We start from the raw sequence: 17,737 nt of genomic DNA, 5'->3' as shown, positions 1-17,737 counted from the left end.
TATTAATATCTATTAATTACTTCATCACATTAATGTTCCAAAGAGTTAACTTGCGATAAAACAAAATCGAAAAGATGCCGAGAATCATTTCCGTTCGACAATAGAGATGCATATTTGACTAGCGGAGAAGAGAGGGAGAGAGAGAGAGAGAGAGAGAGAGAGATGAGAATTGGTCCCATAATAAACGCGAGGAAAGAAGTCCGCGGTACCAAGGTGAGCTTGACCTTCACCCGGTCTACATGGTCTCGCCTACTTTCCTTCTTTTGCTCCTTGGTGGGCCCCGCGGGACATGTCCCGAGCCCGAGCCTGTTTCACGGTGCCTCTCGCGTAATAGCGTGAGCGTGGCTTCCGCTGATATTTGATAACCGGGCGGCTTTAATATCACGGTCCAGCGATTACGTCTTAAGGATCACGAGAGTGCGATGGACGAATACCGGGCACATTAGTTTTCTGACTAGCAAGGCGAACTTTTTGCAATAGATCTCGAGTACCGTGAGCGAAAGAGAACTCTCACCATGCACGCCGAACGTCCGGGTTCCATTAGTGCAAGATGAGAATTGAAGAAATGGATGGGACGGGCCATTTTTTAAAGCGTCGATTAATTCTACTTTCGCTTCTTATCGGTTGGAAGTTTTCGTCGTCTATATAGTATACGTAGATATATATTGAAGAGAACTTAAAATTTTTAAGCTTCATATTATCAAAATTAATTTTGAATCATTTTATCTTATCTTTTCATAGACAAACTTCTCTCTCTTTATGAATCAAAGTCAGTAGCATTTGTAGAAGGAAATAGATGCCATTACATGTTTAATTTAAAATTTAAATAATTTAAAACAAATGTATATAAAAATAAAATTCGTTTGGTAAATAAATATTATTCAATAAAATATGGATATATAGTTAACTATATATCCATATTTTATTTTTGTATTTTTAACTATATATCCATATTTTATTATTGTATTTTCAAGATTTAGAACCGCATTTATGTAAAATTAACAATTTAATAAATCACGAATAATTTACGTAATTGTTTTTATACTTAATTTCTAATGATTTAAATATAATCGCTTTACATATCCATGCATTGTGAATTTATAAATGAGATTTTTTGTTTTCTGTCCATAGATCAGTAACTTGAAATGAACAAATGAACGATTTTCCGGGTCTAGAAAGAGATTGTGTCTGAAAATCCTTTGCTTCACGAGACACGTCTGTGCATTTATGCGTGCTACATATATTCATCGGCACGTCTTACTTACTTTCGCGATATAACAATTGCAGGTTGGGGAACATAGTGACATCATCAATAATATATTCAATTGCGTCACTGCCAGTCAAATATTTTACTCAAGGATACGATAAACTGTAATGATGCCGTCAAGTAGTCGTTAATCTTCCAATGCAAATATGAGACACCTCAAAATACGACGTTGTCATTTCTCAAATGAGCAGTTTATTTATTTCACAAAAATTTGAAAATAAGAGATTTTTCATAACTGAAATATCAATCGACATTATTAGCTTCTCCCTAGATTCTTTTCTGCTAACAAGTGGTTACAGACATACACGTGGTCGGACTCTGATACTGTAGACTCGACAAACCATATGGATTTCATTGAAAATTTTGAAAATTGCGTCACATTAGCGAGATTTTCAACCAGATTTAAATATCTAGGTTTTTCTATCACAAATTTTTAATGTCTAATTTTAGATATTTTTAAATTTAATTTTACAAATTAGAATTTTGTTAGAGAAAATTTATTGAAATAGGATTAATTCACCTGCTTGCATTCTCAAAGCTAAAATTTGCAAAACTTTCTGACTTAAAGAATATCGATGTTGCGATGTGTGTTCTTGTATAGAAAAAATTCGATTCTACATCTCTCGGAATGAATGGATTAGAGATGCAAGAAAGCTGACGCATGCCTTAAATGTCCGTATCGACTTGTTTAATTTGAAAATTACGTCATATTAACGAGACTTTCAACCAGATTTAAATAGACAAACGGGATCTACGGACCGATGACATAATGATTAGTTTGTTCACCCGCGAGAAGTCGTGAACAGCATCATCCCATCGCTATCCTCTGGTTTCCCGGGGTAGCCCGGGCAAGCGTCATCGATCCACAACCCTCTCGCCATGCTCTACAATCGCTTTTATATTTCGTCGCTCGATGCATCCGCGCTCTAAAACGGTTGATCCTAAATGCAGATGCAGAGACGCGCAAAATTCTGCATATTATTACATCTGGCTGCGCATTTTTCATTTGATAATAAAGAAATATTTTGCCACGAGATCTCGCTATACGTCGACAGAGTTTAGCGAAATCTCGTGACAAAATTTTCGTTCTCTATATGTCGTGGTATTAAAAGAAATTCAAATCTATTTCTAAAGTTGCAAAATTATATTATATATATATCGAGGAGCGTGAGTAATTGTGTTAAACTTCTTCTCAACTTCGCGATCGCATGTTGATCAAATCTCAATGCGCGCCGCAAAAAGTCGCAAGTATTCTTTTTACGGATTATCAAATAGATCTACATGAATCTCCACGTAAGCGAAACACGCGATTAGTTACTCGACGCCTGTCCTCAAATTTTGCCGATTAATCACTCTTTATGGCTTTCGACTACATTTTTTATCGTGCGGACAAGCACATACTTGAAATTGCTATTATAGATTTCGCTTAGCAGTTGTTGCGTTAATTTCAATTCACTTAAATAAAATAAAATTATATTCTGTATTTATAATAATGTAATTACAGTAAGCCGCGTAACCAAACGCCGTAAACAAACGATCCTATCGCGATTTAAAAAGTTAAATTATTTTGTGAGAATGTACTGTGTGGGGATACCGAAGTGTTCTTTGAGATTTCTCTCCGCACCCGCGAGTAATTTGTTTTCTCCCAGAATCAACATTTCAATTTTAAACGGAGCTTCTATCCTTCACGCACATGTACCCATACACTTTTCTACTACTAAATTTACTCATTTTCTACAAATAATGGATAATTATATTTGCTTTTACATTTCCTTGTCATCTAATCTTCATAGTTCATGATTATTTATAACATCATTTTTTAGTTTTTATTTTATTATGTAATTTAAATAATATTAATTTAAATAATAATAAAGTAAATGAGGAACACGCTCGTATGTATCAAAATACTCTAAAGTGATTAAGAGCGAGCAAAAAATAAATGTTACAAAATCAAATTAATATATTAACTTAAATACAATAAATAAAATAAAATGTTTTAATTATACCGAATCTTTATCAGCCAAATAGAATAATTAAATTAAATTTAAAATTTAAAATTGAACAAAAAACAATAAATAAAAAAGATTAAAATAAATCAGGAATAAGAAGTAAATCAATTTCAATACATTATAATAAAAAGTAATAATAGAGAAAAATAAAGTAAATTACATAAACCGCAATACCCATTAAGAATTTTTGCTCGTTTATTGGCCTTCACTTTACAAGTATTCAAATAATATTTCTCATTCAGTGAAAAGCGTGACATATTATTGAATTAAAGCAAATAAATGACATAAATTAACATTGATGACCAATTATTAATAAATCATTTTACATTTCTTACGAACAAATAATACTCAACCTTGCTTTATGTTATAGTACGAAAAAAACGCGAATGAGAAAGTATCTTCCTGCAATGTTTATATCTGTAACGTATTGCTTGTTTGTGTAAATAAACATAAAATAAAATCGTAACGTTTAAATTCAAATTTTATTCCAAGTATATAACTCCACGTATTAATTCGATCGATTTTTATTAGAGTTATTTCCACACAATTCCTTCAAATTCTTGAAAAAAAAAACCCTATAAATTCCTGACGTGCAAAAATCTACGGATCGATAAATCCAATCTACGCAGAATCCGTGAAACGACGCAGACTCTGTTCATGTCACTCGCGGTAATCGTAACTACCACGTGGTGGTGTAACGTAACGTATCGAGAGGCTTGTAATCTAAAACCTAAGGATCATAATTTTAAATAATCTAAAAATCGGCCGTAAACCGAAAGTTACTCGTTAGACTCAATTTTCGCCGAATATTACATAAATAAATATATTATTATCTAAAAAAAAAACATCCGCTTCCATAAATTACTTGCTAAATTGACATCAAAATTGTATACCGTGCAACCTTAACAAATGAATATTTCCGTCGACAATCATATATTTCAGAGAATGATTACTTTATTTGAATATGGAAAGTAACGTGGCAATTGCTGTTACTCAAAATTACCGCCTTTAATAAAAGTTTTTTAATAAAAATTAACAAACTACTTACGGGATTGCAATTGTCCCAATTTAATCATTTATACATATTCTTTAGAATAATTATGGAGCTATAACGTTGTGTATTCTTAAATTAATTATTTTTTTCACTAATAAGTCATAACGCATCGGTGTTTCATCGCACTCTCTACTCACGATCAATCAATTGGATTCTTCCTAGTACTATACGAAGACAGGACGAATCTATTCTGCGACGCGTGTGTAGGATCCGGCACATAGGATTTACTCACCGATATTGACAATCCTGATGCCCTCGTCCTCCAAGAACTTAAGTGCGACCGACACGTTCTCCAGTTTCTGGGAGCGGAAGGTGGGCCGTTGGTTGTGTTTCGGTAGCCGTTTCTGCGAGAGGACCTCGATGAGGCTCACCAGCCGGAGACCGTCGGACAGGTCGCATTCCAGGTCGCCGATGTGCTTGTTCGCCGCCTTCAGCCGCTCGTTCGCCCATCTCGTGAAGGTGTTCTGTTGTATTCGCTTCCACTGCGCGTCTTCGGCCAGCTCGCGCTCGAACATCTCGTCCTCCTCCTCCTCGGCGGAGTTCTCGCACTTAACTGACTTATCATTCTCATTCATTTTATCGGCTGGTCCGCTGCTACGCTCTCACGTACGAGGGTGGTGGGGGGGGGGGGGTGCGCGCCCCTGTGTTGGTGCCTGAGGAAACACAGTGATGGTAGTTGCGAGCGCTATCGATGACGAGGACGAGGCACGGTTGTGTTGGTGACTCGAGAAGTAGCGATGGGCACAAACTGGCGTGGACTTGGAATTTTAAAGAGAGCTGCTCACGTGTGTTAGCTCAGAATTGACTTATTTGTTGACATAGGCTACGGTCAACGTGACGCTACAAATGCTTCGAAGCATTCCTCTTCTCTTTTCTTTCAATGAAGAAAGAAAGAGAAGAAGAACGCTCCAAAGCATTTGTAGCGTCACGTTGACCGTAGCCCTACCCAGCTGACCTTCGGATTCACGCGCGGGTTTAATTTAGATCTTTGAATTTAATTGGATTCCACGGTGAATATATGTAAGGTTTGGTATTTAAGAGAACGTCCCTTTTCTTTCGTGGCTACCTTTAACTTTAATATAATTAGAGATACAAGTACGCGAAATATCTCTGTTTTTGAAAGCTAGCGCGAATAATCTCTTTCTTTTCGCTTTGTTCTCGGAAACTATATCTGCTATCGGGCCTTCGAAGACCGATCTTTCTCCTTGCCGAATATTACGTGGCCCAGTCGCATGTCAATATGCCTAGGAGCTATTATTACAAGGAGACGTGCAATCAGCTGTCGCGTGAAAACAATAGATACCGAGTCCTTCTCGAAAGCGCGATAATCACAAATCACAGTCGAAAGTGAAATATAAACATGAAATATAATCTAGACAACGATAGAAGTTCATTTAATTATTACATAATATTGCTAATTAATATTATTTCGTACAAGTTTAATTCATCAATTAAATTATAAAGAGCGATGTCAATTTGTCTCGGGTAAATAATCGCAAGAAGGCAGTTCGAGCATAATTACATTTATACGCCTTTATCGTTATCCATTGCACTCTTTTCACTCTGTTTACTCATTTTTCCACCCACGTGTCTATTTGCCAATTAGCAATAGACGTTGTTCGTAAGAGCGTCGTGTCCATCACTAGCACGAGCACGCACATCTGCGCAACAATAGGAGAAGAGGACGTCGGTGAACTTACCTGCACGGCCGTACGTATGTGTGCCGGCAAATCGAACGCACCTTCTTCAGTATGGGTGCGTGCGTGTATGTATGTGTGTGTGGGATGCTGACGCGAGATCAGCTGGAGAGAGACTCCGTTTCCACGCGATCCGCTGACGAGTCCGCCGAATCTGCTTTCACCAGCGGAGATCGCGGCTTCGGATTACTCAGGATGCGTGTTGGTCCGGGAGGTTTTCCTTGACAGCGGTATGTCGTCGTCACCTTGAAGCGCCTTTTCGAGACAGTCGCTCGTCCTGATTCGCAGCGAAGCGACGATTCACCTGCACCGCGAAATGTCATGATTAAAAGATTGCCGGCGATCGAGTTGATCGAATAAGATCGCTTATGTCTTGTGGCATAAAATAAAGTCGATATCGATAATTAATTTTTGTATGCTCCAATAGTAATTTGTGAACGATCGCAGTACGAATAGTATTTAAAAACTCGGAACTTTTCACGAAAGAAAAATAAGAATTATCCGATCTGAAGACAACTGTTTAAAGAATAAAGGATTTTAATATACAGATACAAGTTTAAGTTGATGGAAAATCGATGTGCCCATCACTTTTCATCAAAGTGTCAGTTTCCGTATTTTGGACGCGATTGATCGAATCGGTGCTTATGAAAGTGCACGGAATCGATCAGCTTCGCTCGAGTGAAGATTCGCGCACGTGCTCGACTAAGCTGTCCAGCCTCAACACGACTTACGCGTTTGGCCTATCCATAAATAAAGTACCTAATTATAAATAGCGAAGCATCCCGAGGAAATGGCCCGTGTGTCTTTTTTGTTTACGCACGCTCTTCCACAATTTATTATTAGTTTATTTAAACATATTTCTTACTCAGATTTGCATCTCGATGGAGATAAGGAGAAACTATCTCAATTTATTAAGGCAGTCTCATTTGAGAAATAAATCTTTATATAGTTATATCACCGTCTTCGAGCGGCCCATCGAATTTTCCGCGCATAATAGAAAATTAATCGGACGCACGTTAAATTACGAATCGCAGCGCAACGGCGAGATGCCAAGTTATTTTTGGTGCGCGCACGTATACGTGACTTTTTTCCAAGGTCTGATATTACATCCGAAAGATGAACTTCATAAGCGCGAACATTGTGTTGTTTACGAACACTGAATAGATAACATGATCGAAGTTGCCGTTTTACAGAGAGACAGTTTAGTTTACATTGCGTCAAAATACATGTGCGTATAACTTAATGATAATAATTCAATATAATATAAGATATAGTTCGCGATTTTACATCTCGGCGTCGGAATGATAAGAAATGCTTAATATCCTGAACCGAGATTTTTGCAATTTATGAATCATGTTCTTATATCTGTTTTATCGGTTTTATCGGTTTTATCTGGTTCTCCGATGCTTCTTGCATTGAAAATATTACCATAAAATAAATATAATATATTTATAATAAAATATATAATAAAATTTATAATAAAATATTATATTGTCAATGGAATTCATGTCAATACGCCATGTAATATGTTTATATGGCACATAATTGTTATCTATAATTATCTATAAAAGTTATTACCAGACGATGATGCTAAAATACGATTTGTTATCGCGGCACTCCAGAGTCAAGAAGAAGATTCGAGATACCACTTCACTCAAACGTAAACCGATCAAGCTGTCATCGAAAAAAAATTTAGAGATTTCATCTATTCCCCCACCATCAAAATACGATTCGCATTGTCTTGAATCTAATTATACAAATAATATGCGAATAAATAAAAAGAATCATCATGGATCCTACATATGTTTCTCTAATAAAAATAAAATTAATCTATATTGTCAAATCATTCATTGAAACAAGATATTTTAATAATAATTAAAATGATTATTGCGTTAACACAATATTGTTATTCATGCTAAATCGTTTCTTTTATTTATATTTACAAACTTTTCAAATTTACTTTGCACAGTCAGCGAAATATCAGTTACTAAAACTAAAATATAGAACAAGCTTATAAATTCGTGAAAAAAATTTTAAAAATTTATAGAATGGAGGCACTGTTTTGATGAATTCTTGATACTCCGGTAATTGGACAACAATCACACACAAACCTGTTTGTTCAGACAACAGCTAGAATTCTTTACTTCGTACGATCGACTGATTCTCTATCAGCGGTCCACGAAAAACTGTTGGCGAGGAGTCGCGCAAATTAAATTGCAAAATGCGACAAACGAATTGCGAGCAAGTTGCGCAGACAAATCGCGAATGAATCGCAAAGGAGTCGTAAGAAAATTACGCGCGTAAATATCTTCGAAAATTTGATTTTACTACAAAAACAACAGAAGATCATTAAAATTTCAACTCTCATCGCGAAAGTAAAGGAAACACTTTTCTGCACGACCTAGGACGATTATTTGGTATATCTGGGACAATCGAGAAGAAATCAACGCAAAAGACATAATATATTAAACATTTCAAAATAGTTTTCTTCATGTACGAAGCACTACCTGACCCATGAAAACTAAAGCATTCTATATATTTATTTATATAACGATTGGTCTACATCAAGCATTTCTAGATTTGCGTACAACGCAACCTTATGAACTCGACATCTTCTCCTTAAAGCGAAGCTAATATCAGTCTATCAGAGGCATTTGCCCCCTTAATTCTACCCTAGTAGCACTATTCAATTTGGCGATACATTGGTTAAATATATATCAAGTATATATATTTATATCATTATATGACCTGGTATATTGGGCCAATATTACCCAATATAAAACCAATATCAGTTATAAATTAAATGCCAAAATAAATTAAATTGCCAACACTGTACACTGTAATGACATCAATATTGGGTAAAAACTGAAATATTGGTTTTGTATTATTGCATTATTTGTCAATACTACTAATTATATGATCATCAGTGACTACATCTTATACTATAAATTGAACATAATTATTGAAACTCTTATGTTAAAAATGTAAGTACTTTTGTGTCTTTAAAAACGGCAGGAAAGAATAATGTGGCCTCTCGCGGCAAATCGTAAACTAGAAACTCATATTTTCTTATTTTACGTTCAAAATATAGAAAAAAATTTTTATAGACCTTTTAGCTTCTAAATTTGTAATTCTTACATACTTCTTTATATCTTAAAATAAAAGTGAAATAAAAATTATGGACAACTTTATTATTTTAAAACTATGCATAATATTATAATTATAAAAATATATTAACATTTTAATGTATATAATGTATACACACAATAATAATGTAAAACGTACATACTTTTTATTAAAAAATTAAAAGTGTTTTGATGTAAAAATGTCTGTGATATAATAATACTAATATTTAAAATATAAAATAAATTTAAAATTTGTAACATTAAAAAATGTATATAAATGGTGTATTTCAAAGAAAAAATAAATAAATTTATTGAAAAAATTTGTTTTGCAATTTTGGTAAAGAAGTGATGCAAAAAAATGTTATATCAATTTACTATAATTGCAACTAAGTAATAATGATAACCTGTTATTTTTTCAGATTATATACATTTAAATATGGTCTTTATAGATTTAAGTCCCATATATTATTTATTTTTCTAGAAATCTTGTATGCTTAGTTGTTTAGAATTTAATAACAATCGGCCCAATATTATTTTTTATCATAGAGATATTGGCAACAGAAAAGAAATAAAAAATAAGTTTTATTAATATTACTTGAAAAAATATATGCATAGCCCAATATTTTAAAATTCGATATGGACCAGAAAACACAAGACATATCTATTTTGCAAATACCAACTAATGTTGGGAACCAGTTTGTAACCGATATTATCCTATTAGAGTATACTCGATACGCGTGCACTATGGTTGATTTAAATCAATTGTTTGGCCAACGAATCTTGAAGGAAAACACTTCGAGCACTAGGCATGCAGCGAGGTGTCGCTGCCATTAACAATGAGGTCAAGTTACACCGATAAACTTGATAAATTGATTTATGTGATCGCCCGCCTCTCTTCAGATAAAACTCGTAATACTATATAACGATAATACCACATACTCATCAAGCATGATATCGTAATGACAAATTGTGTGATAGAATCAAATTCTATCTAATAAAAGTTTACCGCGCGTTTTAATTAGATATAGATAAGTTTTAAGAAAACGAAAAGATATAAACGAAATCCTTAATACAATGCAACATTCTACCAAAAGACCAAAACGATGATAGGTTTGTTTCGTTATCTTAAAACGAGAACAACCGTCGATCGTCTTCAGACTTTGTCGTGAAAGCAAAAATAAAGTTGAATCAACATTGTGTTTCCCCCTAGATAGTACAATGTCCAAAATCGGGACATAAGACGTCATAAAGACGTCATTTAAGTCGTCTTTAAGACGTCTTATGTCCAAATTTTAGGCACTGTGTTATCTGGGCCCGTTTCATTTGCTCTCGCAGTCCGGTATCGTGCTCGGTTCAAAAGTTAATCACGATCGCGAGCAACGAAATCGGATCGAACGCCGGCGCGGATCTTACATGCAGTCACACGGGGCGGCGATCTCTTCAGATCGGATTGACGCGGCGCTCTCTCGATCGGCACGGCGCGGTTCGCAGGCGATTACTGACGTTTACGCCGTCTGCGAGCCGAGAGTCGAACACACGTCGAAAGAAGTTACTCAGGATCCGTAAAGTCGTCCAAGAATAGTAACGCGCTCCCTCGCCGCCCCCTTGGCCGAGGGGCAGGGGGTCGATCTATATATATGTATATATACGCACACGCACAAATCGGGAGGGATCGTTCCCCGGTCCCGCCACCGCCAACGCCCACTCTCCCTTTCGGGGAGAGACGCAGAGACGTGTGTGCGAAGAGGATCGGGTTTAAATTCGTATACGAGGGAAACAAAACGAAACGAGTCGGTCACCCGCTGGCCGCTGGCCTGACACTGAAGAGAAAACTAAGACGGTCATTGTTACGCGCCGCGCATCATATTATGCCATTATGCGCGATATTAAGTTCTTTCGTCACCTAGACGATCCCCTCCTTCTACATGCGGTTTTAGCAATCGCCTCCGAGTTCCTTCCTGGAGAAAATAACTCAGATAACACAATGTCGAAAATAGGGGCATAAGACGTCATTAAGATTTTTCAGACATTTTTTGAAAAAATGAGTAGATCCCAAAAAACAAGTATCTGAGATTTTGAGATGAATAGGTGAAAACTGATGCTGTCGGAAAGTATTTATCATGTTTATCATGTTTAAAGAGCGAGGAGCAAAACGATTATTCTAAGTGTAAAGCTTTATTTTTAAATTAAATTCTTCTCCTCTCTCCCCGAACATTTTTACGTTTTACGTTACGCGCATCGAGATCTGTATGCCTAGTTATAAAAAGTGCGACACACTAACGCACGCCATTCGAAAGATAGAAAAAGTCATAGTCTGTTACAATCGGGGCCTTATGCTAAAAATCACTGCCCATGTATGGGCCGTTCTCTTCAGGCGAGCGCCGCCCGTTCAAAGCGAGTTATCGCCTCGGCCCAGCGAAAGAGTTTCTACTTATAAAGACGCGGATACCATACATGGGCGAAAAGTCGATTGCGCGTTCACGCGCGGCTATTGCTCCTCCTCTCGCGACAGCACGCGCGATTGGCGAACTTTGAACACAGGATTCAGTCTTCGAATACGAAGGTTACTCGCTTCGCCAGAATTCAGAGATTTAATTGACTCTCAGGTACTTCTCGATGCCGGCGATTAACATAGATGATTAAGCGACATAAAGCCTTATTTATGAACTTTGTCATCCTTGATCTAACAATAATAACTATAAAAAAATGCCATGTGAATTGAAAAAACATTACAAATATTCAAACGTAGAAAAATATGTGACTGAAATAACAAAACTGCGGGAGATAACGATATACTTTAAAAAAGATCGAGTTTTGCATAGATTTCAGTTAAATCTTATAGTTAAAATAAAAATTGTCACAAATGTGCAGGAGATTTAAAGCATAAATAATTAAACTAAAAAAAATATATATAAGGAATCAGAATTTTTATTAAAGAGATGTAGAAATATATTTATTTTTTCTTTCAGTATAAACCAATTTAAGTCCTGATAAAAATAAATATATTTACAACATAGTTACAAAACTAAAAAAAGGATATAAAATGTATGTATCGGATGTATACGTATATATACATGCATGAGCAATTCAATAACGCCGCCAAATCCAACTACGCGGCTCATAGACGTATATAATAGACTGAGCATTCCCATTGAAGAGCTTCCGGCAAGATCTGAAGGACAGAAGATATGCTTGCGGAGATGCTTTCCTTTTCTAATCGACACAATTAGAAAAGGAGAGCGTTTCCGCAAGCATATCTTGTGTCCTTCAGATCTTGTGTCCTTCAGATCTTGCCGGAAGCTCTCCAATGGCAATGCTCTATTATATACGTCTATGACGCGGATTAATGCGACCATTTGTCCATTATTTAATAGCGGATCACAAAAACAAATCATATAATCGCATAATAAATTAACCACGTAAATTATAATCAAGTAACAATAATCAAATGGAAATCCTACATCGTCTATCGTTTGATTTAGCTACGAAATAAATGTTAAGAGACAACTTGAGACTAAGTCAGAACCTAAACCTGCATTCAATATCATTCTAGTATTCATATAACTAGGTTTATAAACATTAAATGTCTTTATCAGTGATTTTAAACTACACAAACACAACCCAACACGATAATATACACATTCCGATCTCGTTTTATAACAGGATTAAAATAAATTTTAAAATTATTTAATGATCTTACTTCCTTATAGATTCCTTATAGCAAAAAGAGCTACTTATAATCTTGGAGATATTAATCCAATTTTAACAGAAGTGTAATCGGAATGTATGTGCCTATGGATGATGATTGAATTGAAAATAAAGGTCAACAACAACATATAACACGCAACATTTTAGATGCGTATTTGAACATATGCGAATCCGTAAATCGTATAGTATATGAATTAATCGAAATAACAGTATTCGCACAGAACATTCTAAAAAAAAGTCGTTCGTAACAATTGCTCCAAGTTGTTCGCGTAAAATTATTGTTTCTTTACATTAAAACCACAGGTATCCAGTCTTAGATAAATATGAGTCGATAGTATACTGATATTATTATGCTTTTACTGAGATTACCGCTTTTTTCGCCGCTTCATCCAAATTATTCGCTGTAAGAATGGGCAATCCAGATTCGGACAAAACTTTCTTGGCTTCTGTCACATTAGTACCTAAGAAATAAATCATTAAAAAATACTTGCAATTTATTTATAAATTGTATTACAAGAACAGAAATAAAAATAAACAGATTATAAATTTAGAGAACTTATAAATGATAAAAATAATAAAAGAGATTTAAGCTAATAAAAAAAAAAGAAAGGAGATTGGGGTCTTACCTTCTAGCCTTACAACAAGCGGTATTTTAAGTCCTAAATTTCGCGATGCTGCGATAATTCCTTTCGCTATCGTTGCACAATTCACGATACCTCCAAAAACGTTAACGAGAATAACTTTGACTTTTGGATCTGACAAAAAAAAAGAAATTTCCTTACATTTCATGTTTGTATCTAACAAAAGTCGTCCTGTGCATTACATACCTTCACTGAGGATTCTAAACGCCTGGAAAACTTGGTCTTCTTTCACACTACCGCCGACATCCAAGAAATTAGCTGGTGATCCTCCATTTAACTTAATAATATCCATTGTAGCCATGGCTAGGCCAGCTCCATTTACTATATATGCAAATATAAAAGTATATTCTTATATATTTACAAGTCAACTGATTATATCATTCGTATGTTGTTCCTCACAGTTGTATACATTGGCTGCGTGGCGATATTCACTACCAGTACTGAAAATCTATGTATACTATACGTAACGTATAGATTTTCAGTATTGACAGTATAAATATTAGAACGCAGTTATTATAACACACTACCATGTAATAACATTATTTCGTAATTCTCTATTTATTTAGTTGTTTAACTGTTTGAGTGCCGAAAGTAATTGCAAAAATTGTGCAAAAAATGCTAAAAAATGTGTTTGCGTTTCTTCTAATCCGTGTCAAAAAGTAAGCATGATAAGTAAAACTTACTATATGTAATTTTTTTATCCATTTTTAATAAGTTGAAAGAAATTACTTCAATTATAAAATCTAATCAGTATATAAAATCTTATTTTGTGAGAATTACAGTAGAAGCTGAGTGCATTATCAAACCTGCAACAGCACATTTTAACAATGCAATCATATCGCATGGCACTCAAAATGGTCAACAGTCAATTTGTTTATTGCAAAAATATTAGCAATAAGATATACTTTACCTAGACATCCTATATTACCATCCATACCAATATAATTTAAGTTAAATCGCGACGCATCCACTTCTCTGGGATCTTTCTCGCTGACGTCTTCCAAGGCAAATAGGTCTCGCTGCCTAAATTGGGCATTGTCGTCGAATGCGATTTTTGCGTCTACCGCTACCACTTGCTTGTCCGTCGTCTCCACCAATGGATTTATTTCAACTTGCAGGGCGTCAATATCCACGAATAACTTCCATAAGTTTTTCAATTCATACATGGCTTTATTAAGCATATCCGCATCGGAGAATCCCAGAAAGACGCACACATCTTTCGCTATCTCGTCATTGATCCCGTCATAAATGTCCAATGGAACGGTTTTGATCTGCTCGGGATGCTTCTCTGCGACCGCCTCGATATCCATTCCACCCGCTGGAGACGCTATCAACACTGGACCGTTGTGCTGACGATCCATAAGAATACAGACGTAAGTCTCGCGCGCGATATCCACCGATTCGGCTATCATAATTTTCTGCACCAGTATGCCATCCTTTGAGGTCTGTTTAGTGATGAGTCGATGACCTAACATATTCTTCACGTAATTCGCAACGGCATTTCGGCTATTAAAAGAGAAAAAAAGGGAATCGAAATTATATAATACTGTTTACGTTTATTGGGTAAATGTCTCGTTTAACGGCTACATCTTACTCTCTCTGATTAGCTTTTAACAAAAATACACTTAAATAATATGTTTTTATGTAACAACAAAGGTTTGAAAAGCAAAACTTGTGACTCTAAAAGCAGAAATTAAGCACTAAACTGACCTAACACAAATCTAATCCTATAACTAATTTTAATTTTAAACCTTCGTCTGTTTTTTTACACTCTTGGAGTGTATACGTAGGTCTATCACGTTTGACGCTATTTTTCCCTACCTTAAAGTATTCTAAAAAATGTGAAAAAATTCACAAAACATCTGTCTACATTGTAATTGACGATTTTATAGTCATTTTGATAAACATTGTTTATTTAATATTTTCTGGCAAGCTTGCAAGTTTTACAGTTTTACAGTTTTACAGTTATAAGCAGATATCATTTTGGCTCAGATGCCGTAGACCTACATATTTACAGACAGAGGGTTAATTAAATTACATCGATCCTTACTCTTTGGTAAGATGTACACCTCCCTTGAATCCATTATCAAACCATCCTTTGCCACGGCCACCAGCTAAGACTTGAGCCTTAATAACAAATTCATCGGCCTCTGCAAGAAACACAAAGCTGCAGAATATATAATTATATCGGGTCCCACGTGAGTTACCGTCAACATATTGGCCAGACGTGGGCATAATTGCTACGCTACATGTTGACTGCAAAAGCATGATAGAATGTAATAATAATATTGCCATCAGCATCGCGAGCTCTCTCACACGCAAATGTACATACTCCGGGACACTCACGTAGCTTGTCCAAGGCGGAATTCGTTTTGGTTAGGTCGTCGACGATAGCGAAGTTCTGCACCGACACACCGGAGTCACGCAGAAGTTCCTTGCTCTGGTACTCCAGCAGGTTCAGATACCTCGCGGACGACACGCGGACGATCTCCGTGCTCCTCCCGAGCAACCGCGCTGCGCGTATGGAGCGGTCGAGCACTCGCAGCATGGTTAACCTCTCCGAAGATTCGATGCACCGAACGAGAGAAAGGAAGGCTGCCGGTCAATTGACGTCAGCGATCTTAGACAATTTATCTCTCTTTGCATTCGCGGTTGCGTCACAATCGATATCGTTATCTTGGCATTACTAATGTCTCGACGAGATAATGAGCCGGTTATCAAACCTGTCGGCTGAACCGCTGAACCATGATCACTCTAGCCAGTCTAGACTTCTAGAGTCTAGGAATTCCAGGCTCCAAGCTCCAATGCTCCAATTCGCATAGAACTCGCATGGAACTCATGGAAGGGGGATTTATTACGATCTAAATGCGTCGCCGCTCGGTGGTGCTGTAAACAGGGTCGAGGATTTTTTTTTTTCAGGGAATTTTTTGGTAAAAAATGTCTCAGAAATTTTCATTTATCAGAAGTTCTGTAAAAATTGTCAGACTTTATCAGAATCCTCAGAACTCAGAACTTTTCAAATTTTTCATACGAATTGGAACATTTTTGAGAAAAACTCAGACAAAATAATGATAAAATATTTCAGATTTTTCCCGCCAACACATCTTTATAAAAATCTGAATAAATATGAGAAATCATATGCAATTTATCAGAAATTTTTATACATACGGATACTGAAATAGTTCGAAAATTCTCATCCAATTATTTCTGAAAGTATCTGAGAAATTATATATTTTTTGAGAATTTTTTATAAGTGATCAATTCTTAGAAAATTTCTGAGAAAATATAAAAAATTTTTTCACCAGAGTTATGAATAATAACAACAATATGTTCTAGATCGACAGTTTTGTAAGTCATTTTGTTTAAATACGAATAAATGGCCAAAAACTGTTATTTTTAAAATTTTTCTTTTTTCAATATCTCTTAAAGTTTTTAACCAATCGAACTAATACTTTGGAACAATGTTTGGAACAACTAGAACAATCTGTAGCGATAAAAAAATTTCGATTTTCGAAAAAGGGGGGCCAGCCAAAAAAATTGTTTTTTTTATTTTATTAAAAAACTGTTGGGAATTAAGGAATATTGTTTTGGAACAATGTAGTACAAAGTCAGAACAACCTGGAACAACTTTCAAAAATATGAATTTCAAAAAAAGGGGGGCTAACTTCATACACTCCAAGATATCTTGGCCGAGAATCCAAGTTTTCTTGACCCCGCGGTTTTGCCGGTGCGGGCGAGCATTTGCCGGTGAGACTGGAGTTTGAGCGGCGTCCAAGATCTCTTGGACCGAGGACAAGATCACTTGACCCCGGGTTCTAAAGAGCAGCATCTCTTCGGGATACGCATTACGGAATGCTTCGGAGAACAGCGGAACGGAATAGTAGCTAGCTCGAGACGAAGAGTGAGGCGAAGTTCCGCTCTGGGCCCGGTGATCGGCCTTTTAAACTCGGAGGGACTTATATCGGTTATTTTAGATCGGCCGGATGGCATCCGGGCCAGGTGATGACCGTCGGGAACGACCCCCTTATGAGGGTGCTAGATCCGTCGGCGAGATGCACCTGGCCTGGTTTCACCGCGCGAGTAATTCAAAAATATTTTACTAACTGTTTGCGCGTTCACGAAAAAGGCCTCGGAGCCGGTATCCATCAGAAGGGCATCGAATAACGGTTGTTTACGAGTGAGTACGGTCAGGTGATTTATAATTTATTCGGAGGACCGGGGTACGGCTGCCCGGTT

At 36.1% G+C, this 17,737-nt stretch overlaps 2 protein-coding genes across 5 annotated transcripts in view; both read right to left on the bottom strand.

The window, feature by feature from the left end:
- Positions 1 to 10,681, bottom strand: part of Cher (filamin protein cher) — a 55,879-nt gene extending 45,198 nt beyond the window's left edge. For 2 of the 4 annotated variants that reach the window (XM_071777305.1, XM_071777296.1), the window contains exons 1-3: positions 10,566 to 10,673; positions 6,031 to 6,331; positions 4,563 to 4,983 (exon numbers count right to left, since the gene is read on the bottom strand). In XM_071777305.1, coding sequence (XP_071633406.1) covers positions 4,563 to 4,905 — 343 coding nt within the window. In that variant the 5' untranslated portion in view covers positions 4,906 to 4,983; positions 6,031 to 6,331; positions 10,566 to 10,673. Of the gene's footprint in view, positions 1 to 4,562; positions 4,984 to 6,030; positions 6,332 to 10,565 lie in introns of all 4 variants that reach the window. The other 2 variants (XM_071777285.1, XM_071777314.1) reach the window with 2 other exon arrangements.
- A 1,381-nt stretch (positions 10,682 to 12,062) lies between these two features.
- LOC139812539 (succinate--CoA ligase [GDP-forming] subunit beta, mitochondrial-like) lies at positions 12,063 to 16,292 on the bottom strand. The gene is made up of 6 exons (XM_071777415.1): positions 15,848 to 16,292; positions 15,552 to 15,651; positions 14,412 to 15,007; positions 13,688 to 13,822; positions 13,487 to 13,615; positions 12,063 to 13,321 (listed from the first exon to the last, which is right to left on the bottom strand). The coding sequence occupies exons 1-6, from the start codon at positions 16,047 to 16,049 to the stop codon at positions 13,209 to 13,211; spliced, it is 1,275 nt and encodes a 424-aa protein (XP_071633516.1). The 5' UTR covers positions 16,050 to 16,292; the 3' UTR covers positions 12,063 to 13,208.
- Positions 16,293 to 17,737: the final 1,445 nt, after the last annotated feature.

Source organism: Temnothorax longispinosus, chromosome 1 (genome assembly GCF_030848805.1).
Source record: "Temnothorax longispinosus isolate EJ_2023e chromosome 1, Tlon_JGU_v1, whole genome shotgun sequence".
NCBI classification, from domain to species: Eukaryota; Metazoa; Arthropoda; class Insecta; order Hymenoptera; family Formicidae; genus Temnothorax; species Temnothorax longispinosus.
Note: the sequence above shows the minus strand (reverse complement) of the source record. Positions and strands in the feature narration are given on the sequence as shown.